General features: G+C 47.8%; 1 protein-coding gene across 1 annotated transcript in view; it reads right to left on the bottom strand.

The window, feature by feature from the left end:
• The window catches only part of LOC146300816 (neural-cadherin), a 95315-nt gene that overhangs the window by 13933 nt on the left and 56755 nt on the right, over window positions 1–24627 (bottom strand). Inside the window, exons 8-20 of the mRNA XM_084669743.1 lie at window positions 23319–23491; window positions 22909–23077; window positions 22552–22722; window positions 21261–21433; window positions 19201–19368; window positions 12520–12769; window positions 11795–11922; window positions 11416–11602; window positions 10232–10375; window positions 4663–4946; window positions 2011–2640; window positions 746–1742; window positions 60–153 (exon numbers count right to left, since the gene is read on the bottom strand). Coding sequence (XP_084525869.1) covers window positions 60–153; window positions 746–1742; window positions 2011–2640; window positions 4663–4946; window positions 10232–10375; window positions 11416–11602; window positions 11795–11922; window positions 12520–12769; window positions 19201–19368; window positions 21261–21433; window positions 22552–22722; window positions 22909–23077; window positions 23319–23491 — 3568 coding nt within the window. The remainder of the gene's footprint in view (window positions 1–59; window positions 154–745; window positions 1743–2010; window positions 2641–4662; window positions 4947–10231; window positions 10376–11415; window positions 11603–11794; window positions 11923–12519; window positions 12770–19200; window positions 19369–21260; window positions 21434–22551; window positions 22723–22908; window positions 23078–23318; window positions 23492–24627) is intronic.

Below are 24627 nucleotides of genomic sequence, written 5' to 3'. Positions count from 1 at the left end.
CTCGCTCACTCTCAGGTCTTAGGGCTTTATTCAAACTTCAGCCCAGGAGATGAAAGTACCTTGGAGGTTTCCCTTCGAAGCGGTAAACCTTCTCGCTCCAGTCATCAAGGTCAGGGGATTGAACCTGTCCAAGCAGCGTCGTCGGGAGAACACCTAGGGGGAAAAGAGACAGGGTATCAGCACTGGGCTCACCATCCAGCTCTCCACTGGACTCCTAAATCTCTCAGCCCACGAGAGAGAGAATACAAGTGGGAGGAAGTAGGGAAAGGAGGAGACACTTCTCTATCGGAGGGAAAAGGAGGAGAGTGACGCCTCATGGGTGCATGTGGACACGGTTTTAAGACACAGCAGGGGGGCTAGGCACACATTAGCATGCTAGCGGCCCAAACGGCTAAATAGAGCACAGTAATCCCTTTAGACGTGAAATCGTCATGCTTTTAAAAATGGCTCCTGTTTGTACCTATCCATCCTTGGACTTAGAGCTTAAGTAAATTGTTTGCTTCATGGCGTATTTTTGCGATACATGATGAATTCCTATTAGAGGGTTAATGTACTTTGATCTGGAAAACCCCCTTGAGAGGTTACACAAAAAATACATGACTGAAAACCTCATTTTTCCCAGCAAATTAAAACCCGCTGACAGATGGCAGAAAATACTAAATAAGTGATGTGGGTTGCTGAGTGGAGCATTCATCTGCGACAAGACACGTCTCAACAGCGTAACCAGGGCTTCGGGGCAACTTACCCTGATAACGGTAAACAATGAAGTCAGTATGGCCCGGTGAGTGAGGATGGTCGTTCCTGTCGCCAATAACGACTGTCAGTGTGCTGGTGGAACTCATTGGAGGGGAGCCGCTGTCAATCATGAGGATCGGGAGGCGGTACTCTTTTTGGCGTTCGCGGTCGAACGTCCTGAGGGCGGTCAACGCTGCGCTGCCGTTGCGCAGGTCAGTCAGGTTGAAGTTGGTGGCGTCCGAGGTCAGCATGAGGAGACGGATGGAGAACGGGCCGCCGTTGGAAGAGGAGTCCCTGTCGGCTGCATAGAGAAGCATGGACGTTTCGTTTATCTGCACAGCTTGAGGTGCGGCCATGTTCTCCCAAACAATAGGCTTGTACGGAACCTCAAACTCTGGCCCATTGTCGTTGATGTCCAACACAGTAACCATGACGATGGCGGTACCGGTAAGAGGTGGGCTACCCGTGTCCGTGGCCAGAACCATGAGTCTGTGTTGCGACACCTTTTCCCGATCCAGAGAATCGGCCACTACCACCCACCCAGACTGGTCCACCAGAAACTGGCTGTATAGATCAGACTCCTTTGCGATGCTGTATGAAAAGCGACCATTTTGACCAGAGTCCAGATCGGCAGCGGAGACTTGAGCCACAATGGTGCCCACCGGCACGTCCTCAGACATGGCCGGCGCTTCGTAGAACTGCGGGAGGAAGACGGGCGCATGGTCGTTGGAATCTTCCACCTGGACAAGACAGTACGCCAGGCTGAAGAAGTCGGCATCCTCCGCCTTCACCGTCAGGTTGAAGGTCCTCTCGTGGGGCTTCTCAAAGTCGAGCTCTTTCTTCAGCCTTATCACTCCGCGCCGGTTCACCTTGTCTGTCTCGACGAGGAACTTTCTGTCCTCGTCGCCACCAACGATACTGAAGGTGACCACGGCGTTTTCACCCTGGTCTCCGTCCGTAGCCGAGACAGCCAGCACCTCACTGTTCACCTTCAGCTCTTCAGCCACCTGGTGACGCAAAAACAACTCTCAGAGACACTTCTGAACACCCATAGAAGTTTATGATGGGTAAAATAATCATTGTCATTTGCAAATATAAACACTATCATCAATGCATCAATAGTCATATTTAAAGTATATAGGAATGAAAAGCAAACAAGCATTTGTGGTTCATAGAAATGTACAGGGAATGAGATGAGCTAAACATAATGGAAAAACCTAAGACACGTGTATGAAAGTGACCTTCCACAGTGTGTGTTTAGGCCCATTGACCCACCTGAGCAGTGTAGACCCTCTGGGTGAACACAGGCGGGTGGTCGTTTACATCTGACACAAGGATTGTCGCCGTGCCCGTTCCGGTGAGGCCCCCACCATCTCTGGCCTCCACCACGACGAGATACCTGTCTTCAACCTCACGGTCCAGTGACCGCAGAACTGTGTAGATGGTTCCGGTTGAAGGGTTGATGGAGAACAGGTTGAGGTTGATCTCGTTGCGGACATTTTGGACAATGCGGTAGGTCAGCACGGCGTTCTTGTCGGCCTTGGGGTCGTCCAGGTCCGTGGCCCTCATCTCCATCACGGACGTGTCCGCGGGGGAGTTCTCGGGCACGTGGCCCACGAAGCAGCCCGTGGCGTCCAGCGCCGCGCAGGCGAAAAACGGCGCGTTGTCGTTGACGTCGCGGACCTCCAACAGGACGTCGGCGAAACCCGTGAGGCCGGCTCCGCCCTCGTCCGTGGCCAGGACCAGGAAACGCCAGGCGGAGCGCTCCTCGCGGTCCAGACGCCGCTGGGCGTAGATGCGGCCCGTCCGCTCGTCGATGGTGAACTCGCTCCCGGCGCCCTGGCCGTGGAGAGAGAAGCGCAAGGCACTCTGGTCTGCCTCCTGGTCCGGGTCTGTGGCAGAGACCTACAAACAGGAAGCAGCAAGTCAGGGCAGAGCATTAGCATGCTAACAGTCCAACTTTAAACCTCATCATAGAAAATGTAAGGACTCATATATTCTTAAATTCCAAAACTAAAAGAAGAGAACACATTAGTCCTGTCCTAGCTACTGTACACTGGCGCCCTTCAGAATTAACTTTAAGGTCCTTTTCCTCAAATACAAAGCTCTACACGGACAAGGACCTTGCTACATTGCTAACTCCCTTATAAACTACAAACCAGCTAGAACACCGCGATCATCAAATGCAGGCCTATTAGAGGTCACCAGAAGCAGTCATAAGAAGATTGGTGATTCGGCCTTTGCTATTTACGCCCCAAAACTATGGAACAAATTACCCATAAATATTAGGAAAGTAAACACGCTAGACATTTTTAAAAGACAGCTTAAAACCTACCTTTTTACCGAAGCATTTAAGTAATTTTATCTCAGAAGGGTTTCACTACTTTTATTAGTTATACTATTGTTGTTATTTTAATTATTACTTTTATCCCTTGTATTATTGTTTTTATTGATTTTATGTAAAGCACCTTGAGCTACAATTATTGTATGAAATGTGCTATATAAATAAAGTCTTACTTACTTACTTACTTAAATACGTTGAAACCCTCTAGGTGCATGCATTCACTGCAATTGCAGGCCTAGGCTATACTAGAAAGTATTTCAAAAACATGTAGCTAAGTTTTATTTTCTACATATTTGAAACAACTTTATCAGTCCTTTCAGGCGCAATTTTGTTTCTTCTTCCAGAATATATATTTGTTATCAAAATTAGTTTGGAGTCAATAAAACTCTTGTAGTACAACACTGGTTCATTCACTTTCCTTGAGCATAGAAGTTCTGCTTATTCTGTCAGATATTGTCAAGTTTATAGAGGACATGAAAGCATCATTGATTGCCATAGTCTACATACAGTATATCCTGCAAAAAAAGAAAACATTTTTTCTTCTTTTATCCAATTCAGATAATTAACTTGACTTCTCACTATCGTTCAGAGTGAAAGAACTCCGACACATTCCCCCCACATCTGTCACCAGAACGCACTGCGCAATTAAAAGTTAATAGACGCCGATGAAATGAAGAAGCGCACTTTCTCTCCTCCTCTCCTCTTCCTTCACCAGAGGGTTTGTTTACAGAAGCCTTTGAAGTGTTTTTTTTCTCTCTTTCACTATTTTTCTTTATTTCCTGACAATGCGGGGAGGAAGACAATATTGAGACCAGGCGACACTCTGCTGTCTGCGCAGCACAGGTATGTCGAAATATTCGTTTGAAATTGAATTTCCTCTCCTTTTTGCTATCTAAGGGACGGTATTAACATACAGGGTGAAACCCACTTTGGGCAGGGGGGTGGCTGCCACAAGCAGGGAAAATATTTAGTGCATTAGAGGGGAACCAAGCGCACATCAAATCAATTTCTCTCGCCGAGGAAGCGCTTCTAGGTTGAAGGCTCGCTGACACATGCCTCTCTCTCCTGGATTACCTCCATGTCTTTCTTGAACGGGCCTCTCGTTTAATCAAATTTACCTTGGCGACATGCACATATTACTGTGAATCATTGGAAATAGGTGTGACGGAAGGCGGTTAAGTTCCCTGGAAGCCTAAGAAGAAAAGTGACTTCAAATGACCTTTTCGTTTTAAACGTGGGTAATTTCTCACATATCAGATAACAACAAGCTAGATGAGTATCACATGGATGTGTATAGTGGAACAAAATGTCTTACACGTGTAATGTATTACTATCTCACAATGGGTTCTTTGTAAGATTATGCCAAAGGCAAGTTTTTATCTCCATGCAAACAAAATTGCATTACATGACTTAAGCTGTATTTTCACGTTATTTCAAGTTATTCAGGTGAACCATCATATGGGTTTGACACTGCAAGCTCTCTGAACCAAAAACAACGACAACCTCAGGTGTTACCGGGGCATGAACCATTGACGCTGACGTCAAAGACCCCCCAAAAGCTCTTTGCTTCCATGGCGTCTGACCTCTAGCACAAAGACGGGCAGTTGCGTCAGCTCCTCGGAGACGGGGGCGTGGTATTCCGTCTGGCCGAACACGGGCGCCTCGTCGTTGTGGTTGACCACCTGGACCACCACCAGGGTCTCGTTCTCCCACTTGCCGTCGGACGCCACCAGCCTCAGCTCGAAGCGCTGCTCCATCTCGTAGTCCAGGGGCTGGGCCACGAAGATGGTGCCCACCTCGGGCTCCACGTCAAAGGTGCCCATGGTGTTGCCTGACGTGATCTGGTAGCGCAGCTTGGCATTGGCACCTGAGAAGGGGGAGGGTGGGGCAAAGGGGAGGGTGGTCAGGAGTTAAAGCGATCTGGTTATGAAATGCAGAAGGTTGAGTGGATTCCTTTACACTAAGAAAAAACGCCCACCAGGCCAAAAATACACACACACGAGTATCCGCATACAATCCTTCCTGAATCGCCCCAGTGGTGGCTGGCTATCAAATATTTGGGAGGAAAACAACCTATTCCCTCACAGTGGAGCTCATTAGATACAGACAGGAGCCAGCCCAGCTCTCCTTCCAGACCCTCATCACTCTCTCTGGCACCATCGCTCCTCCAACACTCCCCACCTGGCAACCTATGTGTGTGGTACACACACACAATTACAGCGACGCATACACATGCATGGCCATACGATGCACAGACATGTAGCATTGGCTCTAGGAAGTGCATTGGAAAACCAATTGCTCTTCATTTGACAACTCTCCTCCCCTTTCCTCTCTCTCTGTCTGTCTGTCTGTCTGTCTGTCTGTCTCTCTCTCTCTCTCTCTCTCTCTCTCTCTCTCTGTCCGTCCGTCCGTCCGTCTCTCTCTCTCTCTCTCTCTCTCTCTCTCTCTCTCTCTCTCTCTCTCTCTCTCTCTCTCTCTCTCTCTCTGTCTGTCAATCCGTCCGTCTGTCTGTCTGTCTCTCTCTCTCTCTCTCTCTCTCTCTCTCTCTCTCTCTGTCTCTCTGTCTGCCTGTCTGTCTCTCTCTCTCTCTCTCTCTCTCTCTCTCTCTGTCTGTCTGTCTGTCTGTCTGTCTGTCTGTCTGTCTGTCTGTCTTTCTTTCTATCTATCTGTCTGTCTCTCGCTCTCTCGCTCTCTCTCTCTGCTCTCTCTGCTCTGTCTCCGCTCTCTCTCTCTGCTCTGTCTCCGCTTTGCCACTGTCAGGCCAAATCCGAATCCAGCCCACGAGCGGACGAGAGGAGAGCATTGGGACGGCAACGTGAAGGCCCTCCCTCTCGGATGAATGAGAATTAGGAGATTGGATCAAAGTGATTGTCAAAGTGACACGTCGCCACAGTTGGGGATCTGCTTGGAGATCTGAGGCTCCAGCGTGTGACCTTGGCTGAGCCTTCAGGAGGCAACGTAAGGGCCGTGAGAGCGGAGAGGAGAAATGCACAATCGTATGTCTTCTAGATAGAGATGGAGGATTTGGACATAGATTCTTGGTTGAAAAAAAAGGCATTCACTCAAATTCTGTCTTTTCCCTTATGTTATTCCCCTTATGATCCTACTAAAAGACCTTGGATGCACACAGAGCCATGAACACACACACACACACGGTGAGTGTTTGTAAGGCCCACTGGAGGGCCTGGCCCCGACTCTGTTTACCAGCACGTAGGAGATTTTAGGAGACAAACACCATCTGTGTGAGACCTGTTGGGCCTTCATTACAACATGTCCTGCTTCTACCGGGAGAGTGCGTGTGTGTGTGTACGTGTGTGTGTGGTGTGGAGGGGGCTTAAGTGCGCCAGTGCGTCAAAGCCTCTGAGCACGATCTGCTGTGACACTGCTCTGAGTGAGTGTGTGTGTAGGCGTGTGTGTGTGTGTGTGTGTGAATGTGTGTGTCCATCGAGTGGAAGGGGAGCAGCTCCAGTGGTTTTCGCCTGCGGCGGGCCTCCCTAATGATCGGTCTGGCCATATGGTTGCCCCAGTTCCCCACCCCCATACTTAAAGTTTAAAGTAACACTGGATGCTGAAATGAAGGGTGGGTGTGTGTGTGTGTGTGTAGGGGGGGGCTGAGGGGGGGATGGGGGTAAAGGAGTGATGATGTGTTTTCCCCCCTTCCCTCCGATGTGAGCAAGGTACCTCAGATTAAGGTCACTTAATCCGTGTCGCCCCTTGTAGAAAAAGATCAGGTTGTCTCTACACAGACACTGACCTACTGTCAGTTTTGCCAATGTCGCCCCCTCTATCATTAAGGATAAGTAGTAGGCATACAAACTTATCCTGGATCTGACCTCATGGAAGAAAGTCTACCATGTTCTTTTGCAATGCGACCCCCTCCTATCCCTTCTTTCATCCACCCAATCTCTTTATCACTAATCCAGACAACATAATACCTGTTTCTAGACAAACCTTGGACTAAACTCTACTCCAATTGCATGAATTCAGCCTCAGCAAAACACAAAATCAGCAAACCTTTATGATCTTTACAAAGTACATCCAAAAGTTCCTGATTCGGCACATTTTCCACTCGAGGGGTGGGGGGGTGGGGGATGAAAGGGGATCCTTTAAGGATGTCTGTGACAAAACACGCTGAGTCTAATCTGCTTTGAGGGGAACGTTTAATGGGGAGCCGTGAAGAATTCCCTGTCTGCTCCCTCCCATGGGATCCGTTCCCTAATTATTTCAATTCCCCCAAGTTCCATTTGGAAGCGTAATGGGAAAATATTGGGATTTCATGGAAAAAGGGGCCCTCTTGATGTGCTTTGATATGAAACACACAGTATAGGTTTCTGGAATAGAGAGTATCGGCATCAAATTGATGGAAGGGCTTTCTTATGTTATACAGCCGTATTGAGAGCGTATGTAGGTTGCGGTGGGGTGTGGAGAACGCCATCAACCAAGCAGTGGAACCGAAAACTAGTCATGACAGAGGAGAAGATGACATCATTTGGCCTTCTTTACAGAGTACGAGGAGTAACATGTTGGATAAAGTGAATGGTGAATCTGCTGCAAAATATCATTGGTCATTTAAATGTATTTTGATATGAAAATGAAGAAAAAACTAAAATATCATAATAAGAAAGAAGTCCTGAGAGACCCACTTCTCCATTGAAAGGATCCTCGATTTGACATTCTGTCAAATTAAAACAGATTTGACAGATCATTTGGTTAGACGTTTCACCCCTCTCTGTGTGTCACTGTCACCGTTTTTTCCTGTTGCTTGGTGGATGGTGCTTCCCTCCAGTGTGGGGCCTGTGGCACAGCCGTAGGGCACGAAGACTTCAAATCAAGAGCAACCCGTGACTTCCCCGGTCACGACCGAGACCTCTCCCGCTTACAAATCGCGCACACTCTCTGTCTCCTTGTCAACAGCTTGCTTTAACCCAGGTGTTACGCTTGGAAATGCGACTCATCTGCGTTCCAGCTGCACTTTGTTGATGTTGACAGGTGGTGATGGAAGGTGAACTTCTGTCAAGATATAAACTACAGGTCAAGCAAACTAATCCTGTTACGGGACACAAACACACACACACACACACACACCTGGAGTTCTCTATGTGTGCGTGTGTTTGTGTGGGTGCAAATGTATGCCTATGTGGGTGTGGGTGTTAACGCATGTATATGTGTGTGTGTGTGTGTGAATGTGTTCGAAACGTCTCACCCGCGTGTGATGAGGGGAAGGAGGGACATGAGTGAGGCAGGCCGAGCTTCAACTGAACAGTGAACATTGAGGTGACTTTCCCTGGGCTGTTGGGCTAAGTCGTGTGCGTAGTCACCGAGGGGTTCAGTGGTGCAACATGCTCCCATCGAACATTGTCACCTTCGATGATGAGGACCGCTGGACGGACTCGTTCCACATTGTGGCTGAACCGAACCGAGATGACAAAGAGAAGGCAGTCAGCTGACAGGAAGGGAACAGGGAGAGACGGGGAGGAAACACGGGTGGGATGTAGAGGTCACGAAGGAAGGCGGCGGGATCGGAGAGAAGGGCCAACGGGGACGCACGGTTTAGGGGGAAGCCACCGGCGAGAACCACCCTCAGCGAGCACGAGACAGTCGCCTTCAACCGGCTCTCCCCATGCCAACAGGAGAGCCGTTAGAGATTCCCTCCCTCCCCCCTCTCCGCTCCCCTTCCCGTCTGCTGCCTAGCAAGCCAGACCTGCCCTGTCAGCAAGGCTAATGCTTAAAAGGATTGTGTCATGTTTTGCAGCTAATCTCACCCGCTAATACAGATCATCTCCCCACCCCCGGGCACCTGCGTTTGGGGGGGGGGGCGGGGGGGGTGGAGAGGGGGGAGAGGGGGGAGGGGGGAGAGGGGGGAGGGGTCAAGGTTAAGCCAAAATATCCATCGCATTAAATTCCACTCCTGGTCTCAGAGCGAGAGAGATGTTTCTCCTAATTGGCAGATGGAACCATTGTTGAAATCGAGGCAGATCCGGGATAAAGTCGACAGCGCAAGTGGAGGGGATAAGCCAGAATCATCTGGGAAGGAATTACTGTTGTTTTGCACTAGTTGGCTATTTTAGCAGTTCTTAATTCCACATTCAGTGTCTTACTGGGGCCGCGTGCCTCTCAGGGATCTAGCTTGTTTTTTCTGAAGGAGGATGAGCCCCAGAGATGAGACAGCAGAATATTACATACAAAACAGTAACAGAAACAAAACAGTAATCCAAAATGGTGGCCCTAAATCTCATCATGGCTCACCGGCTGAACGTGACGTAGCCTTCAACTCTATATACAACACGGAAGGTGACATTTTCACCGACACTACACTCAAGCATCTATTCCCACAAAGGATTTACTGCTGTCATTAAGAGAGCACACTCTTGTTTTTGCTTCTTTCTTATTTATTTATTTGACTATTTATCCGTTTTCAGCAGAAGAGCGAGACTAGGGACAAACACAAACAAAGAGACAAACATCAAATAACTTCCTCAGGGGGACGCTTCCCCACCTCCCACACTTACCGTTGAGATTTGCTAACAAGCTCTGACGGGAAGAAAAAAAATGAAGAAAAAAAACCAGGAAAATGTTCGAGTGACAGAGAGAGACTGGAGGAAAGAGGTTGGATGGATGGAGAGTAATCTTCTTTACCTAAATTTATCTCCTGCGCTCTTCTACATCTCTGAGGAGACTGTCAAAACTCTGACAGAAAATTTGACTCGATATTCAAGAGGAGTCATGATGGCTGAGGGAGGCACAGGGGACTTAGCATGGTGGGAAGAGTCAGTGATAGGATCCGTCAGGCAAAGTACATGAGCAGGTGAGAACTATACAAGACAACACCTCGATTTCTCACTTCAGTTTCAGAACACTATGCTACACAGCAGTTTAAGGGCTCCAAAGTGTTTACCGTGGGGTACAGCTGCTCCTCCTATGTAGAGGAGAATATATCATGTCCAGCACTAGGACGGCTCTGAAGTTATGACCAGGACTGGCAGTGTCATGTCCACTGCTGTGCCTGCCTGTCATACATCCGTTATTGTGGCCCATGGATGTTTCACATCCAAAATGACTTTTGAGCCGAACGGGACATTTCCTGTGTGTCCGTGACAACAATATTTTTTCTACATATTTACGCGGTTCTGTGACAAGGAAGATCTTGCTTACCTTCGTCCTCGTCATTGGCTGTGACGGTGATGAGGACAAAGCCCACTTCCTTGTCTTCCTCGACGCTGACCTCGTACACCGACTGTGCAAAAGCCGGAGCGTTGTCGTTGACGTCAGTCACGAAGATGCGGACATAGGCCGTGTCTGTGAAGACCAATGAGAGCAGACATGGACTTTTATTCAAGAATCCCTACAGTAACCTCTTGCTCTGTCCCCGTTGTAAAAGATCATGTTCAATGTGCCTGCCATTAACCTACTAGGTAAAAGTATGTATGGAGAAAGCTGGCTTAAACTATACAATTATTTTTAACAACTTGTTTGTTACTACAAATTATAAAATGTGTTGTAAAAATGTACCCTAAACTGAGCATAGTGAAGTTCCTGTTTGAACCTCTGTTTTATTAACACCTGTTAAGTTTATAGATGTTCGGACACAACAGTAATTAAAACATCATTATCATTTGCCATTGAAATCACTGAGGACCGAGTTTAGGGGCAAGCCGGATATTACTGTGTGCCATTCGCTGAAGTCACTAAGTAACACAAAATAATGGCCTACATACAATGCTAAAGTGAACCTGACATAGAGGCAGGGGATATTAGCCTACTCAGTTTGAACTAACCTTGATGGCAAAACAACAACAGTGAACCAGCTCATCCACAAGACAGACACACACATACGCACACACACACATACAAACACACACATACACGCATACACACATACACTTACAGTACACACACACAGGCACATACTATCTTGATTTCACAAATAAAAAAGCAAATAAATAGAGAGTGCTGTATTGACTGGTCTGTGGAGACCTTGGCGGCTCGTGGTCGTGGGATGATTGTGAAATCATCGTTTTTTTGTTGTACCTCCATGTGCAGGTCATTACTGACCCAAAACCCAGAGCAGCCATTAGCCTGTTCCATTAGCACATGGCTAACGACATCTTAATGAATGAAGTTCATCTGGATGCACTCACAACAGGGACAATGCCAGCTGGTATGTGTGTGTGTGTGTTTGTGTGTATGTGTTTGTGTAGATCTGTTGGAAAAAGAGAGTGTTCCTGCTAACACTGCCCAGTTAGGGAACAAGTGCTGTGCCATTGACTGGTTTCGTAATAGGGGCCAAAGTGATCAGTACATGGTGTGTGTGTGTGTGTGTGTGTGGTGAAACCCACCTGTGTTAGGCTGACCCTGCTGTCCAGGTCTGGCTGACTCCGAGCTGTCTTGCGACTGGACCTCTATGAGATAGGAGCCTTTCTGTTCGCGGTCGAAGGAAGTCCGTGTGTGGATGACCCCCGTGTGGGAGTTTATACTGAAGTACTGGGAGTCTCCACTCTCATCCTTCAGGATCACATAGTTGATCTGGACCGCCACAGGGGGAAGGAGTGAAAGAGGGACTTCCGAGTTAAGTCATTGCTAATGTCTGAGAGGTGACCTAGCAATTAAGTAAGACCTCAAAAAACCCTGTTGTGACTCGATGACAGCTGCCATTGTCGTGCCCATGAAGGGGCCTTATGGGAGATGTAGTTAGAGATCCATTGGATTTATCCTCACCAATCCGTGGAGTCCAGAGTCCAGGTCTGTGGCTGAGACCTGGGCCACAGAGGTGCCAATCTCAGCCCCCTCTGGCACGGTGGCCTCGTAGGTGGAGGACAGGAAGAAGGGAACGTTGTCGTTCACGTCTGTGGAATAGGCGAAGCCGAGGTAAAGAATTTTAAACAGGAGTTTAGCTCTATCCCCGCAAGTGTATGGTAACGGCAACTTGTGTTCTGGAGCTTTCAGTGTCCCTCGGGAACTCCCAACATAACAACACTGAAAAGTTTCTAAACCAAAACAAGAAAAACAACTATCCAAAAGTCAAATAATTAAAAGTTCTGTTCTGTTTTCTTAAATTGTTCTTGTGATTCCCCTCAGAGACATTTATTGGGGGTGGATGAGTCATGGTTAATCAAGTTTCAGTGCTAGCCGCTAGAGTTCTCTGTCACTGGTTGATTACCTATTTTTACCAAAAGGCTCCCATGGATTATTGTGCTGTTGCTTTTTACTGCTCTGTCTCCACTTCATATTAGGTGTTTTGCATGTCTTGTACCTCACCTCAAATAGCACCTCACCATTCCTTATTAGCTAACCAACTGGCTCTGTCTTTCTCAACCTGTCCTCACTTTCACTCACAAACACACACACACACACACACACACACACACACACAGGTGCACAGGTACGTATGTGCACACGCATGTGTGCAGACACAAACATACCCACGCAGCCTCCCTTCCCACCTGTAACGTTGATGTAGACCGTGGTGAAGGAGGCCAGGGGGACGGCCGCAACGTTCTGGACGCGGACGCGGAGCGTGAAGAAGCGCGTGGTCTCGTAGTCCAGGTTCTCCGCCACCAGGATAGAGGCGGAGCCGTCGGCCCGGTTGGGTTTGATGTAGAACCTCACGGGCATGTTGGTCTCAGGAACCTGGCCCTCCTCCAGGTTGTAGGTCACTCTGGGGTCACCCAGGGGGGAGGTTGCCTTAATGGTCTGTTGGGGGGGGGGGGGGGGGGAAAGGAGAGAGCAGAGGTCAAAGGGGGGGACATTTGTGTTTCAAAATGTGAGGCAGCAGGATTTAGAGTGTGTGCGTGTGGTTGGGTGCCAGTGAATGTAGTGTGTGTGTGTGTGTGTGTGCCCCAAGCAAGAAGAGGAGGGGACTAAATGAAAACTGCTTGGGCATGCTGTAAAGTCTCATAGATGAAAAAAAATCTTGGACGGGGTTTTAGTGAAAAAGAGCCAATGACAAACAAAAGTGTCTAGCTTTGGCCAAAGCTGGCTAAGATAATTAGCATTATTAGCAAGCCGGCCTAACGAAATCAGCACAAACGTCACTCTTCCTTCTGCTGACTCCAGTGGAGGAATACATTAGACACACTCCCAGCACCATCCATCAACGTTCTTATTGAACTGATATTGACAAGTTATGGAGTCACTTCTACGGAAAGAAAATCAGCACTGGACTTTTCTGCTCTGAAGGGAGGCTGCATGGTTTTTGCAATGCTCCCAATCTCTTCCTCCTTTTCTGAGGGAATTTGTCGGGCGTAGAGAACCCAAAGTGACAGGAAATTATATGGGGAAGTCTATCGCTGTAACGCACACCTGAGCACAGAGGGGGCCCACCGATGGGATTTCACAGACATGGTGTCACGGCTATTGATGCCCCCCTTTTCCTTCCTGCCAGTATAAGTATGGTCAGCTGTGACTAGTTGGAGAGACTTTCTTTTCAGTTTTATATGAAACATCTGACACAGGGCGGTGAAAAAAAATCAGAAAGAGAAAAACCATCAATCCTTCTTTCTCTTCAATTATTTTTCTGTCTCGATTTCTTCTCAAATCTGACAATTTTGAAGATTCGTCAAAAAGTTTTTAAACTTTCCGCAAGTGTTGCATGGCCTCATTTCTGCAATGAAAATGACAGTTCAACTTCCCAGACTTAATAGCCTGTATGTGTACTTCTTCTCAACTTTTGTAATAGAAGGATATTATGATAATATCTCCATCCACTCCATGCAGGACAGATGCTAAACAAAACCAAGGGCGGCAGGATTAACATTGTCCTAAACAAAATCATTTTTGGGCCATATACTGTCTGAGGCAAAGTTGTCTATTTCTTCAAGGGTTCCCTAAAAACGAATAACATAAATAAATTGAAACAGCTGTTACAACAATAACACAATGTGGCAAACACTGCAATTCATGCACATTTACGCATTTAAGTCTGTTCAAGAATTCAAGACTTCTTCAACAGCAGTCCTTACCATCTATGGCCATGTGAGAAGACAGGTGGCCTCTTGAAAGAGGGGTTGAAATGGGACATCCTTTTAAGTCTATCTGTCTGTCTGCATATGTGTGCATGTGTGTGTGCGTGTGTGTGTGTTTGTGTTCAGTGTCCCTAATGAAATGGTCTGACCTACAAGAACAGGAAGCACAAGTGCACAGAGCTTTTAAGACCCATGTTCTCTTGGCCACCGACAGTTGTCCTTGCCTTGCCACAAAGCTGCACCACTTGTGTGTGTGCGTGTGCGTGTGTATACAGGGAGCTTTTAAGACTCATGTTGTCCTTTCCCTGCCACCCAGTCAGAGAGTCACAACCTTGACATGGAAGGATTGCATTAGCCATGGCTGAATGAACCCCAGTACCCCGCTCATTCTGCTTCGATCGAGCCAGAGCACGCGCACACACACACACACCCAAACGTACGCCTACACAAACACACACATGGCAACCCACATACACACACACAAACACACAAACACATTTGGTCAGACACACACACACCATCAAACTCTGTCACCACTCTGTGCCGACAAACAGAGTATAAAAGAACAGATGCACAGATGTTGATCACACACACACTAACACACACACACGCAAACACACACACTCACATACACACCTCACTGCTCAACGGATGACAATACCAAGCCTCAGCATATTCTGCCTAGCAGGTCATTTAGGATGCACAGAAAGAAAGAGCTTACAACACGGAGAGTTCTAATAGAGTGGTAGCCTTTGACTTTGTGTTGTTAAAACACAAGCGTTCAATCTTTTCATTGACTGCGGTGGCACTGTTCTTGGATTCTGACCAAAAAGTTGAGAAACTGGAAAATCTAGATGGTTTAGAATGGATCTTTTTGCCTCCTTGGTTACGCAAGGGTGAACTGTGACCCGCCATCAGCGGACACAAGTCTGGGGAACTTTTGAAAAGTTAAAGAGCCTCAAAAAAGAAAAAGAACCAGGAAACTTTTCTGTTTCAAAAACAAAGTGAAGACACGGTCATGACAAGCATCTCTCTGACCCTCTGAGAGGCCACGATGATTTCTAGATTGAAAAACTCTGAAGTTTAGGACATGAACAGAAGGTAGTCATTTTTCGTGTTGTGTGTTCCTGTCTCTGAGCTACAGAAAGAATGAGAGAGAGAGAGAGAGAGAGAGAGAGAGAGAGAGAGAGAGAGAGAGAGAGAGAGAGAGAGAGTTGGGAGGACACCTGAAGACAAAGTGACACCGAAAAGCTCTCAGACTTCCCTTTACGACTCAGTAGAGGAGCAAAGCCCAAGCTCAACCAGCGCTAGCAAACTAGCATGTTAGTGCCTTCTAGTCCATGGGGGTCTCCAGATCTCAAGTGCCCTTTGGAAATAAATCCCACCGCCTACTTCCCGTCTGCCTCAAGTTTACAAAGGGAAAAAAACTAGACACAATAATGCTTTCTTAAAACTTTTACTTAGAGAAACTCACTGCGTTGGAATATTCATGCCAACAAGGGTTTTGCTTTAATAATACATTTTGATTATCTGCTGAGAAAATACAAACTTGTCCAACCTCTTGTATCCCACCTTGATATCGCCCCCCACATCGTCCTGCTTGTTGCATTGTGTGGGGGGAGCGCAGAACTGTGGCATGATGGGATTGATGCACTATTATCTTGCTGGCATGCTACAGAACAAGGCCCCTTAATTACTTCCTCAAGGTTGCAATTACTGGGTTTGGAAATTCACTAATTATTCTTTCTTGAGATAATTCCACAATGAGAGGCCCGATATTTAAATTTTTTAATTAGGGAGACGGAGAGATACACGGATGCAAGAGTAGAGGCGAGAGGGGAAAAAGAGAATGAGGGAAAAAGGGAGAGATGGAGAGAAAGCGAGGGAGTACATGAATAGAGGCACTCAACGCGCACAACAAGACAGCTCAGCGATGCTAATGAATGCATTATACTGTTTAACAAGCCTAATTTGTATTTAGAGTTCTAAGGATGAATTACTGTGAAGGCTCCCAAAGCACAGAACAGATTTGAACAGTCAGTTGCTACAGTTACCCCACACCGGGGAGTAAATACTGTACTTAGAAGAGCGAGGGAGAGAAAGAGAAGAGAGAGAGGGAACCACTCAATGTAATTGTTCTGAAGTGCTTTGTTGTTCTAGTTATATTAGTGGATACATTAGAATGGGTGAGTGTGAGAGAACAAGAGCAGGGGGAGAGGAATAGAGAGAGAGGGGGAGGACTGAAGAAAAGTCATAGAAAAGAGTACGCGAGAAATATAAAGGGTTGTTTGTTTGTTAATATCCTCCATTGAGCGTTGGGAATGTTAAGAAGTTTGTTCTGTTAACAGGAGGGCGACTGGACTACAGCCATGGAAACTCCCGAGGGTTCTCTTAAACTGTTTGTCTAACCAATTGAAAGCTAGCGTGAATCACCATTGGAAAAACTGTGTACTCAATCCCCAGCTCAGGGAACCATCACACTAACCAGGGTGTCAGATGGCTGCCGGTTCGATTCCCGGCCGTGAAAAATGACGTTGTGTCCTTCTGCAAGGCACTTTACCCTACTTGCCTCAGGGAATGTCCCTGTACTTACTGTAAGTCGCTCTGCATAAGAGCGTCTGCTAAATGACTAACTGTAAATGAAACCAATGAAACGGGTGAAAGGATGCGTTTCAGATCAAATGACGTGTCATTACATCAATGTGTGACTATAGGTCTATGCGTGGTTTTAAGATGAGTAGCAACTTTCTACTAACATATCATTGGTGTCAGATTATTTAGTGCTGCACGTATGAAGCTGAATGTCTTTCAAACTAACTGGCTTGGCATGAGGATGGCAAATGATGTACAATATATAGTCTTCATAGCCTACAGTTCCTGTCGAAAGTTTGGAAACAACTTTTATGGTTTTGGAGAGACACATACATGCTACTATTGTGTAATGCAACAAACTAGATAATGTAAAAGTATGAATATTTACTTTAACCACAATGTACAGATTATACAACTTGAAAATGTAATTGTCTTACTGTGACCAGAATATTTTTTGAGACTACAGTTTTACAGCAGATCCTATCCAAACGGATAGATTGCCCACTCCATTCCACTTCACTCCAAAGCCCTCGTGAAGACAAACAGCACAACAACACCCTCCTGGCCCTCCACCTCCTGAAGAGAGGACAGGAAAGTGTGTTGATGGCGACTGATGAGACAATAACCGCCCCCCCCTTCACACACACACACACACACACCCACACACACACTCACAGCCTCTTCAAAAGGGTGAAGGAGCCCATATAACTGATATGTTGATTTCTCTCTCTCTCTCTCTCTCTCTCTCTCTCTCTCTCTCTCTCTCTCTCTGTCTCTCTCCCTCTCTCTCTCTCTCTCTCTCTCTCCTCTCCTCAACCTTGTTGCTTCGTCTCATCCCTGGCAGCAGTGTAATTAACTGATCATATTAGCGCTGCTAAATCTGAAGCAACAGCCCACCTTGCTGCAATCAACGCTGTGGTGGCGGAACGAACGAACGAGCGAACAATCGGGGAGATCGAGGTGGAGGGGAGAGAGAGATAAATCTACATATCAGTTATATGGGCTCCTTCACCCTTTTGAAGAGGCTGAGGGTGTGTGTGTATGTGAAGGGGGGGGGGGGGTGTTATTGTCTCATTAGTCGCCATCAACGCACTTTCCTGAGAGGGGGGAAGAGGCATGACCAAGGAGGAGAAAGATTGATGCTCTGAGGAGGAGAAAACTACAGAGAGATGGGGACAAACAAGGAGAGATGGAGCGATGGAGAGGAGAAACTGAGAAGAGCCTGACTTGGCTGCAGACCAAGTTTGGAGCGGTGGCTCAACATGGCAAAAGAGAAGGTCGGCAAGAAGAACAACAGGGGAGACATTTTGGAGGTTGCACCTGCGTGAAAAGGTTCACGTATACAGCATGGCAGACTTTATTATCCGCCCCCCCTCTTTCTTTCTTTCTTTCTTTCTTTCTTTCTTTCTTTCTTTCTTTCTTTCTTTCTTTCTTTCTTTCTTTCTTTCTTTCTTTCTCTCTCTCTCTCTCTCTCTCTCTCTCTCTCTCTCTCTCTCTCTCTCTCTCTCGCTCTCTCTCTCTCTCACTGAATATATCAGGGACATGAGCTGTCTGAGGACAAACACAGTAATTAAGCGTCTTCCTGGCTGCAGTGTGGTTTTCGGCAACAACAAACCCTTGAAAAGCCTGAACGAGCCGAGTGTATAATTTGATCTCCTTCCCTCTCCTCCATCTCTTTGTCCCTGCTGTTGAGGACTGACAAACATGCAGCTCGGGTACACCTGCATCTACCACACCTCTCGTGTCGTGTCTACCACACCTCTCGTGTCGTGTCTACCACACCTCTCGTGTCGTGTCTACCACACCTCTCGTGTCGTGTCTACCACACCTCTCGTGTCGTGTCTACCACACCTCTCTGGCACAGCTGTGCCCAACACCATGTCTATGATACAAACGACCGGCATACCTGTGTCTTATTTTCCAACAAACTCGCCACGATGAAAGAATTCACCCTGAGGGGGGACTGCATATTTTAGACTTTTGAAACATCAGCACGCCATCCTTCCTGACGTGAGCAAATTACAAGCGGGCGTCCTCGACGGCGCGGGCGAGATGAGGAGAGCGCTCGGGGGGATAGACAGAGATGGAGGAGGGCGATGTGGCGTTTTTCGGTGGTGTTTTTATTTATTTTTTAAGTTTTTTTGCGCATCAGGTGAAACAGAGCCAGGGTTGTGCACTGTGCAAAAATGTTTGGAAGCGCTTGGCTAAACATGCTGATGACAGGGGAAGGAGAGAGCTTCTGCCAGCGCACCTCAAGGCTTCGTTAACTGATGAATAGGCTGCTTGTACAAGCCCGGGTGGTCTCACAAGACCCACTTCTACCCTCCCCCCTCCACTCCCCCCCCCCCCGCCCCCCCAGGTAGGTGAACCGTCTGTCCGGGGGGGGGGGGGGGGGGGGGGGGCTACATGCAACATTCCAGAACCCAACGCACACCCAAAACGCACACAGCTTCTACATTCATCCGTCACGACGAGTCCACGCGCAATGACACCCGAGTCAACATCCATTCCAGAGCGGGTGTGTATTCACAGGTACCGGTGGTCCTCACTGAGGCTGTTTTCACCCACCACTATCTTGGCATCTCGGACGGTGTTCTCGGGGACGGTGACCCAGTACTCCGACTGCTCCCACTGGGGGGGCTGGTTGTGGACGTTGGTGATGATGACGGTGAGCTCCACCGAGCTGCTCCGGTTGCCCCCGTCCGTGGCCACGATCTGCTGGCTGATCCTCGATGTCTACACGGGGTCAAGAGAGAGGGGGAGGGGGGTCAGGGTGAGTTTACAGATCATCACACTGGGGGAGACATGGTTGACCCTGAGACGTGTTGCTGACCAGGGCCTCTTGAAGATGACCGTGGCGTATGGAGCGTTCTCATTAAACCTTCGTTTGGTTTGGTTAGAACCTCAACACTTTGTCAGTGTTATGACCCTCCGTTCCACCTTCCATCCAGACCAGAGCCTTCAACACTCCTGTCTGACCCACTTGGGGGAGGAAGAAAAGCAGAAAGAAAGAAAGAAAGGAAGGAACGACAGAAGGAAGGAAAGAAAGAAGGAAGGAAGAAAAGCAGAAAGAAAGGAAGGAAGGATGAAAGGAAGGAAAGAAGGATGGAGGAAGGTTTTTTAATGAAATGACACCAAGGTCAGTGAGTCTAGCGAGAGAGTGGGGTGCTGCTGTGGAATTCCCCCTTGACCTCTTTTCCCAGTGGGCCCGTCAAAGCTCGTCTGCGTCAAGCTCAGGCGGAGACCTCCGTTAAGAGCAAAAAGGTGTTGGATGGGATTCAGGCATGAATATTTCACTGAGTGGTCACCTGTAGCCTCACCCCCCTGACACTCTACCCACCTAACGCTCTCTCTACCTCTGTCTACCTCCCTCTCTTCTTCTCTCTACCACCCTTTACCCTCCCTCCCTCCCTCCTTCTCTCTCTCTCTCTCTCTCTCTCTCTCTCTCTCTCTCTCTCTCTCTCTCTCTCTCTCTCTCTCTCTCTCTCTCCATCCCTCTCTCTCTCTCTCTCTCTCTCTCTCTCTCCCTCTCCCTCTTTCTCTCTCTCTCTCTCTCTCTCCCTCTCCCTCTTTCTCTCCTTCCCCACCTCTTTTCGAAAAGACAGCTACTGGTGATTGGGAGGGCTAGGGATGAATGAAATGGAATGAATTGAGAAGGAACAGTGAAAAGGAAAATTAGCAGGAAGAGAAAGGCAAGGAGGGGTAGAGAAGAAAGCACCGGAAACTGAGCGAGAGAGAGAGGGCGAGAAAAGACAATAAACCGTGGGAAGGGGAGCTCAGGGTAGACAAAGCCCAACCCTATAAATAAAATGTCACTGCACCGTGTCAACTCTCCCTGTGCCTGGAGGAAGACAAGGAAATGTCGGACAACACACACACGTGCGCCCCCGCACACACACACACACAAGCACGGACACACACAACCTCAAAGATATGAACCAACACAAACACACGCACAAAAACAAAGACATTAACAAACTCAACACACATGCGAAAGCACATGCACACACACACTCACTAATGCATGTATGCATGTGCGAATACAATACCTCCCCCTTAGGCTTCTGGTAAGAAACATTGAACAGCTATATATAAGTCTATAGAGAGACAGGGGGTATTGTTGTTGTTCTCAAACTTGCCATGTTTGATACGTTTCCACACAAGCAGACCGTAGAGACAGGAGGTGTGTGTTCGTCTCACTGGATGATATCAAGACCATGCAGGGAATCAGCTTGAGAAGATGGGAACACAAAGGACTAGCAAACGCACACACACACACACAAAACACCACTGCCAAACATAATCTAGCAGGTGCTCGCAGATGCACATACAGTACGTTATGACGGAGTGTTGTGCAGACAAACAACCACTGCTCACACACATACACCCACCCACACACACACACAAAGGGGAAAATAGGGAGCGTAGGAGGAGGTTGTTGAAACACCTGGACCATGTCTGACTGGTTAGTATTCCCTGAGCTCCATGACCGTCTCCAATCAGAGGTGAAGGGAGGAGAGAAGAAGGGCCTCGCTTTTCTAGAAGGATGCATTTAGAGAGTATTGAAACAGGGCCAATTCTACACTCTGCCAAAAATCAATTGAGTCAGAGCCAGTGTTAGTGCTCACCTGTGAGATGGGGTGGTTGACGTACACCCAGCCCGTACTGGGGTTGATGTGTAGGTAGGCTGGCTTCTGGCTTGACAGCGAGTAGGTTATGGCCGCGTTACTCCCCTGGTCATCGTCGTGCGCCGCCGCCCGCAGGAAGCTAGTCCCCACCGGTGTGTCCTCGCGCAGGAAGTCTGCCAGGGGGAGGGAAGGGGGAGGTTTGGGCGGTACATTAATATTCCTCCAACATTTCAGACACAAACAACTGCAACATCAAAGGCAACAACAAAAAGAAAAAGAAAAAACTTAAAACCGACAGTTTCCTGTTTTCACAGCATCTCGAAATGAATCCGCATCCGAGAAATATTTCAATCTCCTCGCTAAATAGTTAATAAGGCACACTCTGGCTTGGTCGGGGTAATTTTTTCCTAATCTGACGAAAAGGCATTCTGACATGGTGCTTATCAAAACACATATTTGCGCACATAAACAAACAAGAACCGATGAGAGTTGAGAAATATTTCATCAGCCTAAAAGAGCTTTCCAGGATTACCTTGACGATTTAAAAACCATATCTGGAAATGACTTTGTCGAGGGTGTTAAGGGTTGCCGGTTAAATCTTGTACCTTTTCATGAAATTGCTTAACCTTGAAGGGTGTCAAACCATAGACAGTGGATTAGGCTTGAGCGGAACATTCATTCCCTTTAATGCATATTTGCTTGTTTTGATGTCCAGACCCATTCTGAAAGCTTTCAACTTTGACCTGTTCACATAGGCTGAAACAAGCGCATGAAGGGGAGACCTGACACGAATCGTCCAAGCGTCAAGTCTATGACCCAGAAAGTGAGAGGTTGAAAGGGAATTTCTCATTTCCCATATTGTGTTTTAGAAAGGAATTAATTTTTTATGCTCAGTGGAATACCAAGCATAAAGGGCTTAGTAAGCACTTGTTGGGGGAGAATTGCGTTAATGGTAGGATTGCTCAGGGAACAGAACCCTGTTTTTTATGCTTGGACAACTCTTGGCATCACACTATACCGTAGCTCCATAAAATTCTGCATTACTTAAGCAACCATAAGCCAAAGTAGCACAATGACAGTCATATTTTTAATAAAATTCCCAAAGCTATCGCTACCTCAATTTTTCTGGCTAACCTCTACCTTTATCCATCTCTAGCTCCCCCTTTTTCAGTCCCTTTCAGTGTTGACAAAGAACCAGCTGGAATGGACGCCAAAGTAGGTGAACTAGCCATGGAAGAAATGACCATGGTGAGGGTCACAGACTTTGACATGTGACGGAGGGGAACCTTACACTGGTAGCGGCTGTTCTCGAACTTGGGGTCGTTGTCGTTCTGGTCGGCGATGAGCACGGTGATCTGGCAGATGCCAATGAGGGGCTCCTGGGCCATGTCAGTGGCGGTGACCGAGAGGGCGTACTCTCTCTGGCGCTCACGGTCAAAACTCACCGTGCTGACGATCACACCTACAGATACACACACACACACACGGTGACAACACGAGGTTAGCCCGCACACACACGCCACACACAGAATGAACAAATGGGGGTACATACTCACATTTTGTTTTCTCCTCCTCCACACACACACACACTCACAACCAAACTGCTTCCCAAGCTGGGAAACAGACGCCCACCACTGGCCTCCCTCACCTGTGTCCGGGTCGATGTCGAAGGCCGAGGACGTTCCGTCGCGGTGCATGATGCCGTACTTGACCTCTCCGTTGACCCCCATGTCTGCGTCGAGGGCGTGCACGCGCAGGACGTACGTCCCCGGAGGCTGGTTCTCCAGCACGCCGGCGTTCACGCTGTAGTTGTGGCACTGAGGGGCGGAGGGGGTCCCACATACAACGACTTAGCAACAATGTTGCTGGGAGACCCCCCGTGTACAGTAACGACTGTAGTCATGCCGACTTGGACCCCTTTCAAATCTATAAACCAAAAGCACCCCTCCCCGCTCCTTCCAACCCACACAAACACCGACCCTCCTCCCAAACACACACATGCGCCCCTCCCTCCCATCAACGCACACACACACGCACGCACAACCATCTCCCTCTCACCTCCTGAAAAACCGGCTTGTTGTTGTTGATGTCGTTGATGCCGACTATAACCTGGGCGGAGCTGCTGAGGGGGTAGGGCCCGCCGGCGGCGTTGTCGTCCGTGGCGGTGATGTTCAGGACGTACTGGGGCCCTCGCAGCCTAGGGGGCGGGCTACGCCGCAGCTTGATGATGCCTGAACAACAACGACGACAAAGACGGACGTCTGTGAGAGAGCACGAGACGGATTTTTGTACAGACACCCACATCCGGGCGCATCTCTGCTGCCACCGCGCAATTCATCATGGCTCGAGTTACTGTGTGAGCTTGTGTGTCAGGGAGGGCGGGAGGATGGGGAGTTACCAATCCAAATGAAACTGAGTTCTTTTAAGTGACATTTTACCCGTCGAGCAAGCCAAAGGCCAACTGTGTGTGTGTATGTGTGTGTGTGTGTGTGTATGTGTGTGTGTGTGTATGTCACTGTGGGGGAGCGGCGAAGTGGCACAGAGGTGGCGATAAGACAGACAGGGGCTTAAGCATTAGCCAGTGTTTCCCCCTCGGTGACGAGAAGGGGCTTTTGTAAACAAACGATAACCACAAGATTGGAGACGCTTGCAGAATGGGGAGGTAGGATGAGGTGGGGGGGGGGGAGGGGGCTGTGTAGAGAGACACACACTCCACACAAATATGAAGACTGAACATAAATGTCTTCATACACACACACCAACACAGTTCCTCGCTTTTCTACATGGCTTTGGTTTGGGAAAAACAACATAAGCTGTTGAGATGGAATTCTCTGGCATGACAGAGACTAACGGAGACACTGAAAAGGTGGTGCTTGGAAACAAGAAGCATGAACGCTCGTTACAAGTGTGTGTGTGTGTTTGTTCTGCAATCAATTTGCATAAGATCTCATCCTTTTTTCAGAGGACTGTCTGTGTGTAAAAGTGTATATGATCAATATTGTGGTTTAGTCATTCCAATTAAAGGGGAAAAGTGTCCTTTTGTTTGATTACTGTCAATATAATCATACTTTTTATTATGATGTATATTCTATAGAAGAAAGCCATCGTTGATCATCACGAGAGACATGTATGACTGTTTGTAAGATGCCTCAATCTTTATTCCATATCTTAACACAACACAGAGACAGAACAGCCCTCTAGCTAGCAGGACAACGTTGCAGGCTACTGTTTGACAGAATGGAAAGTAACATTTACATATGGGTGGTAAAAAGAGGGGCAGGGTGTGTGGACTGGGGGGGCAATGTCTGGAGGGCTATCCTATCAGTCCTTTAATGGTTGAGTTCAATAAGGTCAATAAAGCTAGGTT

Source organism: Hypomesus nipponensis, chromosome 2 (genome assembly GCF_054491055.1).
Source record: "Hypomesus nipponensis isolate SF chromosome 2, ASM5449105v1, whole genome shotgun sequence".
In the NCBI taxonomy this organism is placed as follows: domain Eukaryota; kingdom Metazoa; phylum Chordata; class Actinopteri; order Osmeriformes; family Osmeridae; genus Hypomesus; species Hypomesus nipponensis.
Note: the sequence above shows the minus strand (reverse complement) of the source record. Positions and strands in the feature narration are given on the sequence as shown.